Source organism: Momordica charantia, assembly GCF_013281855.1.
Source record: "Momordica charantia cultivar OHB3-1 chromosome 8 unlocalized genomic scaffold, Mcharantia_2.0 BLBB01000008.1, whole genome shotgun sequence".
NCBI classification, from domain to species: Eukaryota; Viridiplantae; Streptophyta; class Magnoliopsida; order Cucurbitales; family Cucurbitaceae; genus Momordica; species Momordica charantia.
The window spans coordinates 32,431,225-32,444,634 of record NW_028275166.1 but is presented as its reverse complement, the minus strand read 5'-3'; the positions used below and the strand labels follow the sequence as shown (position 1 = coordinate 32,444,634).

Here is a 13,410-nt window from a genome sequence, read left to right as displayed (position 1 = left end):
TTTGGGACGGAGGGGTTTTTTGTCTTTACATAGAATATTAGGGTTAAATATATTTGATTTTATTCTTGAGGTCATTTTTCAAATGCATTTTGCTATTTCGTCACATAAAATTAGAGAAGGAAGGAAACGGAGGCCCCGATCGGAAGCTCTATCCGTGTAGTTCCTTCTTCGGTTTAGCTTTGACGGTCCGCTCTCTCCATTTGCATTGATTTACAGGTCCAGGTATTATTCTCATCCGCTGAGATTCTTTTGTCCTTTCGATGAGATTCCGTTGAATTCTCGTAGGATTCCGATAATTGGGTGAGGGGAAATGAAATCGAGATGCAATTTTCTGATGTTTGGTGTTTTTGCTGTTTGTATGTGGAAATTCATTACAAACTTGTTTCTTGCATGCGCGATTTTTGTCTGTGATGTGTGAGTATAATTTATATTTGACGTAGTTTCATATTTTCGAGCGAGAACTCGACACCTTAACTAGGTTAGAATATTGGTGGTTGATTGTTGAATTTGCTACATTGGTATTGATGTTCTTTAGAAATGTTTCCATGAAGTTTGAACTCGATCATATTGTAAGAAGGACTGCTATCATCATCAAATGCAATTAATTTATTCTTTTTGATAAGAAACAGCTTGTTTACATAAATATTCTCCAACCGTTAATTTTCCAAATTTATCAATTAGAAAGATAATGAAAAACACTGTGATTACAAAAGAATTTATTGTGTAAGACAATTTAATAACAAAAAGAGAACAGTAGACAACTTAGGGGCTGGGGTAGAGGATGCCTCCACCTGAAAAATCCTTCCAATTGAGATTAATAAAAAAACACTGTGATTACACGGGAAGTTATTATGTAAGATTTAATAAGAGGTTGCGTTGTGCCTCCACAGCCCCATTGGCAAGAGCTTGGATCTCTTAGTTATACTATATCGGCTTAGAGGTCTCAAGTTCGAACCTTCGGGTCAGTTTAATATAAAAAATTCTTGATGTCTCTTGGGTCCGGGTTCTGGGGCAGGCACGGGTGCCTTTGGGTATGAGGGAGAAAAGCTCTGACTCGTCCAAAAATAAAATAATAATAATAATAATAAATAATAATAAGGGGCCGTAGCATTGAAGGAAGTCTTTCTATCTTTGGAAGTCCTTTGGTTTCTTTCCCTTCAAATTAGCTGCAATGCTATAGCTACACAACTCGAAAGGGTTTTAGCCTTGTCTTTCAATCAACAACCCAAGAAGACTTCAAATGGCTATTCATCCATACTTTCTGGAAAATAGAGAGAACCCAGAAGTGTTGAGCTTCAGAATGGCTATGATGAATTTCACTACGAGAGCTTCTAATTTTCTTGAGAAATCAGTTGAAGGTATTTGTATTATTTATATAACAATCTAGACTTTAGTTCTTTGACGCGATTGAAAGTCTGGATATCACTGGTCTTGTTCATCCTTATTCTTTGGTTAGCACTGAAGAAACTGGTCATTTTAATTGGGCAATGTCATGTTTTCTTCTTAAAGATAAGAAATTTTGAAGAGTAAATATCAGGTGCCACAATTTATTTGACTTAGCTATACACCTGTTAGTAGATTATGGAACAAGATTCAAATCTGGAAGCAGATTCTACTCTATCTAAATGTGAGAATAAGGAAGTGGTAGGGACTCCTGATGCACAAGAAGATGATGGGCATGACGTAGAGCCTTCAGCAGAACATGAAGATAACAGGAAAGAAGCAGTGTCGTCTTCAGAAGTAGAAGAAGACATCGAAATAAAAGTAGAGTTCCCTGCAGAAAAATTAGATGACAGCAAAGAAGTTGAGACTCCTGTCGTCCAGGAAGTCATTAATACTTGTGATTCTGGGAATTCTGATGAAAAGGGAAGCTTATTGAAGGTAGATGACAGTAAACCAGGATTAAAGAAAAATTTGAAAGTTTTGAAGGTGAAGCGAAAAGTTCTAAAGAAATCTCCAGCTGGCAAATTATTGAAGATCAATGAGGCAGAGCATGAACTAGAAGATGCCAAGAAAGAAAAAGAGGTTCCTGAAGCTCAAGAGGTAGTGGAAAGTCTAGAAGCTGGGAATTCTACTGAAAACTGTAGCAAATCAGAGTCATCTACGAAGAAAAATTCTAAAGTTTTGAAGGTCAAGCGAAAAATTGTCAAGAAATCTCCAGCTTTAAGCCTTTTAAAATCTAAAAAGGTTCAGGGAAGTCCTACAGTTGAGGCCAAAAGAAAAGAAAAGAAGAATAAGAGTGTATTGCCGGAAATTGGGGCAAGTGAAGAAAACAAGGTAAGGGATGCTGAGCAGCTTAACATAAAGGAGGATGTTGAAAGTTGTGTCTTAAGAGAAGGGCGAACTGAGAACAGTGAAGAGACTGAAAATGGGCAAAAAAGGATCTCTGAGTTGGAAAACGGCTGCCAGGAACAAAAGAATGAGGAAAAGGGTGGTCCTTCAGACAAGAGCAAGAGCCGAAAGAACAAAGAAGATGATAATTTGGGAAAGGTTCAAAGGAAGAAGAAGAAAAATAAGAAGCTTGGTGGTTTGATCTTCATGTGCAATGAAAAGACGAGGTCAGATTGTTTCTACTATCGTGTAATGGGTGTTTCTGCTGGAAAAAGGGATGTTGTCTTGGCCATCAAACCTGGGTTAAAGCTCTTTCTCTACGATATTGATCTCAAGCTTCTGTATGGGATATTTAGAGCATCCTCTTCTGGTGGCATGAAACTTGAGTCAAAAGCTTTTCATGGAGCTTTCCCTGCTCAGGTTCTAATCTTTTGTTAGTAGTTGTAAACAATTCTAGAAGCTTGTTTTCTTCATCTGCTAAGGTATCTTCTCAATCTCAAAATTGAAATTTCAGGTGCGGTTCAAGGTCTTCAAGGATTGTGTCCCACTACCTGAGAGAAGTTTTAAGAAAGCAATTAAAGAGAATTATTATGAAAAGAACAAGTTCAGACCTCAACTTTCTGATATACAGGTCGATATAATAGGTTTCCTCTGCTTGTTTGTCCGTCTGAGCTTCTACATTTTTTGTCATGTCATTATAGCATTTCATATTTCAGGTCAGGAAGCTCACTCGTCTTTTCCGGCCAGCTGAGTTCCACTCTAGTGCAGCAGCTCTTCGGTCCCCTCCAAGGGCACATATTCGGGATAGGAACGCTCATGTGGGAGTTAGAGATGTTCGGTCTAGGGAATCTAATTCCAAGGGCAATGCTAGGAATTATCGATTATCTCATGAAAAGGATCGGAAAGTTTCACGCCGAGTTGAGGCATCGAGACATAGGGAGATAACTTCTCGTGATACATACCGGAGCGAAAAGGAATATCAAACTTATGGTCTCCCAACTGAGAGAAGGAACTTGGATCCACTGCCTCGCCATGCTTTAGAACCTTACCATAGGGATTATGACAGAGACTACCATCATAGATATCCAGAGCCCAGGTACATGGATGTAGTCTCGACAAGAATGGTTCGTGCGGATCCTGTATACTTAAATGGGGAAGATTATCCCGTGCACCGTATTGATGATCGTAGGCCCGAACTGTCACCTCCAAGGACATCACGCTATGCATACGATCCATATCTTAGTCGTGAATATGGTGCTCCATCAGTGGACCCATATCTACCTCCATTGAGGAGAGGAGGAGCCCATCTAACTTACCCAACTAGAAACTATGATGTCGATACGGAACCTGTAAGACATGTTGCCAATTCTCTGTCATATTATGATCAGAGACGTCATGAAAAACGGGAACTTGATGTGATTCCAGTTACATCTCGCTACTCTTTTGCTGGTCCATCTTACTCTTACCGCTAACCTTTCTTTCCCGTTTTTAAGCTTTCCGCAATTTTTTTAGGACTTTGACATGATCTTTATATGGAACTTGGGTAACTTTAGATATTGGTATGTTGTTGAGTTTAGTGATGGAAATTGTCAGAGGTGCTTGGAAGTTTATTACATACATTGTTGTATTTGAGATCTGATTCATTCTTGCTGATCTTCAATGATGCTAAGAAGCACGGACACGAGACATAGATATGACACGATACTGACATGGTGATATGCTATTTTCTAAAAATATAGGATACGGGCACATTTTTTGAAAGTATATATCATTTTTATTATTGATTACTATACATGTCTATGTCTTATGCTTCTAACAAGTGTTAGAATGTATTTGACTCTGTATAATCAGTGTGACACACATCTATTGAGCTAACAAGTATTCCATGTGTTCCATAAATGTTGGCGTGTCCAACACGTATTTGACGGACACATTACCCAAATTGAGTTATTCGTGCTTCTTTGAAATTGTGTTCAAGTAACAGAGCAATTATATTGTCGAGAGGGAAGGTGTTCACTCCAGAGAAATTTCCATATAACTACTATTGTGGTATTGAAAAATTTGTAATGTTCATTTTTAAATTAATACAAGTATAGCCACGTCATCATTTTATTTGATGAGACATTTTTTTTTTAAATATTTGGTGATTGGTTCAACTATAGTGGCAGTAATTCATAGAAATCCATGTTATTGTGATAATGGGAATTTTCCTTCTCCCATTTTCAATAGATGACAACCAATTTTACTTTGATACAATTCAAGAAAATATAGTTTTCTTTCAGAAACTTATTAAGAAAGTGTACTCTCTCTTAAAATGAACTTAGCTTTAAGATTGTTAATTTTGTTTCTACCCATGCAAAAGGGCAAGTCGATATATTGTTCATGGCAGATTGAGACTACTCTTGACATCAATATTTTTTCAATGCTATTTTAATATTATCACTAATATTAGGGTTGAAACATCACCCTATTTGGCGTCAAAGAGTAGTGACACCAAGAAAATATCCTAGCTAATTAAGGTGCAACTGTTTAGTTATATTTATGTCCTTCCCAAAGTGCGGAAGAAAAGATTATTAAGTACCGACTTGATCTATTATGACTATGTTATTCTTCCTATTTAGAAAGAAGAGAAATCCTCGGATCTTGGCAAAGTTGACAACATTTGCATTTCTCAATTCTTATAGGCTTTTTCACTAAAGAGTTTATTGTTTCTTATAAAAAATTTGTGTGCATTAGTAATAAATTAGCTAGCTAAGAGTTAGTTTCTGCAATTTATCCTATTTCTAATTAGTTCAAAACTAAAATTAAATTTATTGATATATATATATATATACACAAAATTATTTTATTATTTATCACTTTTTAATGAAGTATAAGTTTCAAAGTACACTCCTAAAATCATTTTAAATCAATACTTTTGTTTCCCTACTTTATTTTAAAGCAAAGGTACTCCTTTGAAATTAGTTTTTAAAAGAACTCCTTATCGAATATTTAAATTAAAAAAAAATCATGCAGGGAGACAAATTTTATACTCTAAATCATAAAAGTATAGAATACATTTTGAATTAATGAAATAAATGTCATATGACTTAATTTAAGGAAAACAATAAATGAAAAAAACAATTGTAATAAATTAATGAAAAATAAAAAAAGGCAAAATAGTAAGATCCTGCCCTCAGCCTTTTTATGTAGACCAGTTAAAAATATTCAATTTTATATTAATTTTTTCTTTTTGGTGAATTGCAAAGGAAATATTGTAACTTGCTCTCTCTAAAATAATATAAAATTAATTTTAAATGATCCTCGTCAACATTCAACACAAAATAATACAATTTCATTTTAAATGGTCGCAATCAACGTTGGATAAGGGGTATGACTTAAACCTCTAAGTAATCTTTAGAGACCAGATGAAAACTAAATTCAAAATTTATAGTCTAAAAGATTATTTTTTTCTTATAATATAATATTGACTCAATTTACCAAATGGTCTCTTTTCTGAGTAATTCTCGATTTGGTTCAATTTAACTCGTCCATCAATAAAATTTATTCTTCTAAGTTGCATGACCAATAGTAAAATCTATTCCTCTAAGCAATTGGACGTGACATGAATTTAAAGAGCAGGTTCAAATTTAGTTGCACTCAATTCTCCATAATCTTCCCCATCTTAACAGGAGTAAATAAGAAAGCATAAATAAATTCCTAATTTTTATCATCTTAGTTGTTCCTTAATTTTCCTAACATTAATAGAGATTAAATTATTACAAATTATAAATTATAGGGACTAATTTGTTACAGGATAAATCCAAAGATTAAGGTATTACTAATTTGAAAGCTAGTATGAGGTCTAAACTGTTCCGATCTAATGTTCATGGATTAAGGGTTTACTTCAACAAAATTACAGAGACCAAATTTATTTTTTTACCTTAAAATTAAAAAACGTGCCACATATGTTAAAAAACTATCAATTTAGTCGACTATTTATAATCATCTTAAAAATGGTACGAACTCTCTATGATATTTTGAAATTTAGAGGCCAAATAAAATCCCAGATAAAATCCTAATATTAGGGACTAAAAGCATGATTTTACTCTCAATTTTTTTGAGTTATTAAAATTTTTGGAGTAAGATATCTTAAATGGTAAATTATGTTGATGTTAACGTTTTAAATTATTTTATAAAGATTATATTATTAGATAATTGCATATTCCTAGTCAAAAAAGGAATTCCTAATCCTAATAGGAATAATTAAGAAAATATGAATAAATTCTTAATCTTGACCGTCTTCTTTCTTAAATTTTCCAATAGAAGTCCCTTTCTGCAGCTTCTCCGAAACCCTAATTTTCGGAACAGTGAAACCCTTCAAAAGAAAAAAGAATGGGAAGAAAGAAAGCGATTGACGAGGCGGAGGAACGAGAGCAGAAGCCGACTGAGGCGCAGGAAGAATCCAACAGCTCCATTGACGAGAAATTGGAGAGATTGATCTTTCGACTCGGTGCTCTGATTCAGGCCAAGGACGCTTCGGATGCGGAAATCAAAGGAAAAGAAGCAACTGATTATTGAAGCCTGGGAGGAGATTTTCGGGCTTGATTTGGACAAAAACGTGATCCGTGCCTTTTTGCAGAATCAAAGGGAAGGGGAAGTCAAGATTGGATTACTGAAATTTACAATTAATAAACTTCGTGTGGAGCTTAAAGAAGGGAGGAAGGAGCTAAGGATTGCGTGTGCTGAAAGGGATGAAATGGAAGCTGCTCTCGATGGCATGGGAGCTTTACTGCTTAAATTTAAGAAAGCCGAGAATTTGTTGATGGGAGTGTCAGATAGTTCGAAGGCGGAGGCGGCCACTGTGGAAGCTAGGAATCAACAATTTCTTTTTGAAAAAGAGGATTCCAAAATGAAGAAGGGATCTGAGTTTGAAAAACCAAAGATTGTTCATCCAAAAGCTAACAAAACAACTTCTTTGGAGAAAGAAGAAGCAGTGGAAGAATGGAAGCAAGGTGAATTTGAATCATGTTTTTTTTTTTTTTTTTTTCACTTAACAATAGGTCAAAAAATGGTAAGATTTTGTGGGATTGAAAAGTTTGGCCTTGAATTCAAAGGAAAAATAAAAAAATTAATATTTCCTTTCTCTCTCCTCCATCTCTCCCTAAGCTTCCTTGGTTTTCTCTCTCTCCCAGCGTCAATTGGTATTGTCTTCGCTCACCGGCGGATCTTCGCATCTGCACTAAATCTCTAAAGAATAGCTTCAATAAACCTCCCGCTCAAATAACTTTGTCTCGTGTTTTGGATCTCAATTTCTACATTTTAACCTCTGTTGCTTGCATCTATTGAGTTGTTAATCACCTTGCTCTACTGCTCAATTTTCCATTCCAACATTATTCTTCCCCTTTTCAATTTAGAAGGAAAAGAGAGAGAATGATAAAGTGAAAGAGACAGAAAAATTGAGATTTATACAACAAAAAGAGGAACTCAATCGTCTGTATTAATGGTCAGCTATTTGGAAAATTCAATTCGTATCCATACAAATTCATTTTAATTTAGTAAATGAAATAACTCTTAATTATCCCTAAATTAAACCCTTAATTTAAGGTTTTTGAGGAGAAAGAGAGAGAACGATAAGGCATCGACAAGGAGGGGCAATCGTTGGAAATAATGGTAAGCTTTTTTAAAATTTCAATTAATCCATACAAATTCATCTTTTATTTATTTTTTTTATTTAAAGAAACTAAAACAATAAATAAAATCTTAGATTATCCCTAAATTAAACCATTAATTTAAGGATTTGGAAGGAAAAGAGAAAACAAATGATAAGGGGTTGAGAGGGAGAGGCCCAAAGGCATCATGGTTATTTTTTTAAAATCTCAATTATATAAATTCATATTTGATTTTTTTGATTTAAAGAAAATAAAAACAATAAATAAAATCTTAAATTATCCATAAATTAAACCCTTAAATTAAGGATTTTGAAGGGGAGAGAGAATGATAAGTCATGGGAGGGAGAACGATTTATCTGCTAATTAACATTTAATCTCACTTCACAATAATTGTACCAGAATTTACTTCCCTCCATCAATTATGTTAAAAAAAAAGTTTCATGTTGTAATATAATGTAAAATGACCAATTTTCCTTCACACTTATATTGAAAAGGGTAAAAAAATGAAGGCCAAAAACGGGAAAAAAATTTCTCCTCATCCCACCTTTTATATATACTATAGATATAGGTATAAAACTTTTTTTTTTTATTTTACTTAAATCTTATTATACAATACCATCAACTTCGATTTTAATTTGTCAATTATTTATTTACAATTATTATTACGTATTAATTTCAATTAAATGTAATTTATAATTGTTAATTAACATTGCAATAAAAATGAATAATATAACCCATTATTATTATTATTTTAATAAAAGAAATTATATTAACTTATATGCGAACTTATTTTAATTTTAATTTTTAATCTTAAATTTTTTTTGAAGCGAACTTATTTTAATTAGTCATTATTTGTTAATTATTATCATCCAACAAAATAAAGCGAAAGTGGAATTCATCCTTTTTCTTTTGTAGGAATGATTATATACTATCATGTTATTGGATACTTGCTTATTAGGTGTAATAAAAGATAACAAATTGTGAATATGATACCTAGTATATTATTAGGTAATAGCAGATTCCAAATCAAATAGAGGTGTAATACAATAAAAAAAAATGCTATTCCTAATCGTAATAGGAGTAATTATGTCAAAGCGAGCATTGCTCAGCGGTAATTGACATATACCTCCAAAGAAGTCTCTCTTTTTGGAAACCCTAATTTTTGGAACGGTAAATATCGTTTAAAAATGGAAACAAAGGAAGTGATTGACGAGACGGAAGAAAGAAAGTAGAAGCCGATTGAGGCACAAGAACAATCCAGTGCCTCCGTGGACGAGAAATTAAAGAGATTTATAGAGCAAGTCAGCACCGTGATTCAAGCCAAGGAGAATTTCAAGGAAAAGAAGCGGCTGATTGTTGCGTGGCAGGAGATTTTTGGGCTCGATTTGGACAGAAACGCGATCCGTACTTTTTGCAAACTCAAAAGGATCAAAAAAGCGAAGCCAAAGCGAAGATTGAATTACTGAAATTTACGATTAAGAAACTTGATGCTAATCTTGAAAAAGGGAGTGAGGAATTAGGGATTCTGTGCTAAGACGGACGAATTGAAGACTGCTCATGATTGCCTCAGAGATTTATTGGTTAAATTTAAGAAAACTGAAGCCAAGAATCAACAATTACTTTCTGAAATAGAGGATGCCTCAGAAAGAAGAAGATATCTGAGTTTGAAAAATCAAAGATTGCTCATCCGAAAGTTAACAAAACAACTTGTTTAATTTGAAGAAAGAAGAAGCAGTGGAAGAATGGAAGAAAAGATGATTAATGGTGAAGAAGAAGAATAGAGACAGGAGGACAGGATATCCATCCTCAGCCTCATAGCTTGTTTACCAATCCCACCCCGACTTCTTGCATCAACATGTTTTAAACATTAATTAATTATAAATTACAATCTCTCTTTTTTTTATGGTTTATTGTTCTACAAATTAATTATACAAGTGAGTTGGTGAACATTATTTTATTGAGTTATCAAATCATCGTTGGATTCAAAATAAGCAGTTTGATTCTACATATGCAATCATATATTGTTTTGTCTTCTCATTAGTATAGTCCAACAAACACAACTTAATCAAATTATAAGAAGGCTAACATTATATACCATGGTGGGTGTTCTAACGATTTTAGGTAATTTCACTTTATTTATCAATACATTTCTATTAGGTTTCGTTTCTTGTGGTTTGTTTTTCGTTGCTTTCATGAAAAATACTATTACTCGTCATCTCTCTATATATTATCTTCTCCTTGTCCACCATGAGCTAGATTGTTATAATCACATATTTGGAACTAATTTCACTTTTAGTGAGCAACTACCCTCTCTTCGGTAAATGTATATGAATGATCTTGTTCACATCATAAAAGCTACATGGGATTTAATTTCTTCCCAATATTGTTTAAATATTTGAGTGATTTGAAAGGCATTATAAATTATCTTTTCGAGTTCTAAGTTACGGATACTTTGAAAAAACATTTAAAATTTTAATTTGCATTTGGTTTGTGATCATCAAAATAGTTGGTTTGGTTGAGCCGAAAGCTAATAGGGATTGAACCAATCAACCTTCGAGAATTAGTTTGTCGATCCACATAACTATGCCCAAATTAACTTTGACACTCATAAATATTGCTAGATCTTCCAATGTTTTTTTAGTTAAATTATTTTTAAATTTGTTGCTTCATATATGCACACAATGTAATTATATTTCAAAATTTTAGGATTATCATATTGGATTATAGTTAAACTACAATTTATGTTTCCAAGATGGGTATAACTCAGCAATAATTGACATATGTTTCTATCCAAGAGGTTGTGAGCTCAAATCTTTTTTCCAGCTTTGATGTATTTTAGTTAGAAAATTCAATGGATATTGATATTTCCATCTAAATATTACATATTTGTTTAGATATTAATGACTAAAAATAGCCAATTATATCATAATTATACTACAATTAAAGTCATGTTTACTCAATTTTCACCTTTTTTTTTCGAAATTTTCGTCAATATTTTGACATCTTTATAAATTTGAGATCTCAACGATTTACATTTGAATGGAGAAGGGGAATCAATCAGTTGCAAGTAAAGGAGAAGGGGAGGGATTAATGCAGAAGAGAGAAAGATGTGCTAAGTCTGGGTAAAATAATGTCTAAACTAATCATTTTAATATTTTGTTATATTTGAAAATTTGGAAAGATGGTAAAAATAAATAAAATAATTTTGTTACCCAATGCAATTTTATAATTCAAATTTTTACCATTATCATATTGGATGCTAATATTTTATATATTTTTTCAAATATTATGCTTAAAAAGGTGAATCATATCTAGATAAACTACAAGATTTCTATATTTTTTTGAGTTTTTTTTATTTGAAAATTTCATCGATATTGATATTTTCATATAAATATTACATATTTGTTTAGATTATATAATGACTAAAAATAGTCAATTATGCTACGACCCAAAGTCACGTTTACTCGATTTTCATTATTTTTCTTTCCATCAAGATTAACGTTTCTATAAATTTGAAATCTCGACATCTACATTTTTAAATCTTGAGTATACGATGTACCATGTATTTGATAAGCAATATCGTAAGTTAAATGACACCCAGGAGCACGGTTAAACTATTTAACATATTAGAAATAATATTGTTTTCTAAGGCTCTTTTCATAGTTGAGGTTTGGCCTTACATCTTCAAATTGGATTTGGCCTTGGATGCAACCTCCATAGCTTAACATCCTCCCTCCACCATAGACATAATTACGTAAATATATTTCTAACTAATTTAAACTATTTTTTACATTAATTGTCTCACGAGCGTACATACTTAATAAACTTATTTTTTTGTTAACATGATTCAATTTTGTTTTTGTTCCAAAAAAAGACTTTTATTAAAATAGCTTTCTAAAGATGAAGATGAAATTAACCAATCTTTAACTTAAGCTCTGTGGTTGGAGCGTGAACTTTGAAATCAAATTCAAAACTAGTAAAATTAAGCTAGTTCAACTACATTTTACCGACAGTCACTACAAAATTTTAAAAAATAAATATCTATAGAATGGATATTTTAAAATAAAGTCAGTATTTGCTATAATCCTTCTATTAGAAAAATTCTAAGATTCATGCATAGGCTACTGGCTAGTAGAGAACAATAGGAGTGCTGTAGCTTATACTGGCTAAAAGAAGGGTGATATTTTCTGCTAAATTTTCGAGGAGAGAAAATAGGTAAAATAACCCATATAATTTTATTAATTCAAATCCTCAAATGGGATACAGTCCAAATTAAATAGATTTAGATGATACCTAAATCAAGGAATTGAAAACTTAAATAATATCCTAAATTATATCCAAACCATAATGGGATACGAAACCAATCCTACAATAATTCAAATTATATCAAATTATATCAAATCATATAATTTTCTGTTTTGCATAGCTCTACTGTTAGAAGAATGTTCTGACTTTTCTTTTTTTTTTTTTTTTTTGGTATTCTACCAAACTTCAGTTGTTATTGTTATGCACGTTAAAAGGAAACCTACAGTTCTTTGTAATGGTACAGACTGATGAAGGATATCAATCATGTGGGGTTAGTGCCAGTAATCACTGCAACAATTGTTACTCTATCATAGCAGGCATTATAGCATTATAACATTGGTTATATCAAAAGTTTTCTTGACTAGCTAGTATGACCAAGAGATCCCAAATCCTTAGCCGCTTAGGGGATCACAAAGACATTGATCTAATCTTCCTCTAATGCTCTGACTATTGGATGTGATACTGTGGTAAAGGGAACGGACATGTATAGTGTTATAAGTGGCTACAAGAGCTAAAGTGTAATTAATTCAGAGTCCAACACAAACAATAATAATACCTGATATCAAATTGCAAATTGCAATCAAAATCTTAATGGAGGATTCACGACATCAAAGATGAAGCCATCGCGTTTGATTCCATTATCCTTCCTGCATCTTTTTATTTCTCCATTGGCAGATTCTATCTTTAGAGTTTAGCCGGTTTGATGCCGTTTTGTTTTCAGAAATTATGCTTAATTCCTCAACATATATTTTATATATTATTTTCTAAATTTTGAGTTCTTAGTTAAGTAAAATAAAATTTGAAAACTCCTTTTTTAAAAAAAAAATTGAATTTTAACCTAGATTTCAAAAACATTTTGTGTTGGAACTATATATATATATATATTTGGATAACTAACTAGAGACTAGACAGAAATTAAACTCTAATTTTTGGGACAAAAACATGTATTTCTTTAATTAATAGTTTTTTAAAATACTAATTATACTAATGTTAAGGAAATCCTAATCCTGTTCCTGTTCCTATTTTTGTTCCTATTCTTATTCTTAAATTCCTATTCTTAAATTCCTAGTAGGAATGGTTAAAAAAATATGAATAAATATTAATTTCGGTCATCTTCTTTCTT

At 32.3% G+C, this 13,410-nt stretch overlaps 1 protein-coding gene across 2 annotated transcripts; it reads left to right on the top strand.

The window, feature by feature from the left end:
* Window positions 1–84: 84 nt before the first annotated feature.
* On the top strand, window positions 85–3,968 carry LOC111018831 (uncharacterized). Of its 2 annotated transcripts, none has more exons than XM_022295073.2 (4): window positions 85–222; window positions 1,579–2,751; window positions 2,846–2,962; window positions 3,048–3,968. In XM_022295073.2, exons 2-4 carry the CDS (start codon window positions 1,582–1,584, stop codon window positions 3,801–3,803), a joined length of 2,043 nt encoding a protein of 680 aa, XP_022150765.1. In that variant the 5' UTR covers window positions 85–222; window positions 1,579–1,581; the 3' UTR covers window positions 3,804–3,968. The 2 variants fall into 2 exon arrangements, with proteins under 2 accessions (XP_022150765.1, XP_022150766.1); XM_022295074.2 differs by having other exon boundaries at window positions 1,576–2,751.
* Window positions 3,969–13,410: the final 9,442 nt, after the last annotated feature.

Bases quoted from the DNA above. Each gene is read 5' to 3' on its own strand.
- LOC111018831 (XM_022295073.2), top strand. From the start codon at position 1,582: ATGGAACAAGATTCAAATCTGGAAGCAGATTCTACTCTATCTAAATGT. The intron at 2,752-2,845 runs GTTCTAATCTTT...TTGAAATTTCAG, and splicing joins ATGGAGCTTTCCCTGCTCAG to GTGCGGTTCAAGGTCTTCAA. The intron at 2,963-3,047 runs GTCGATATAATA...TTCATATTTCAG, and splicing joins CTCAACTTTCTGATATACAG to GTCAGGAAGCTCACTCGTCT.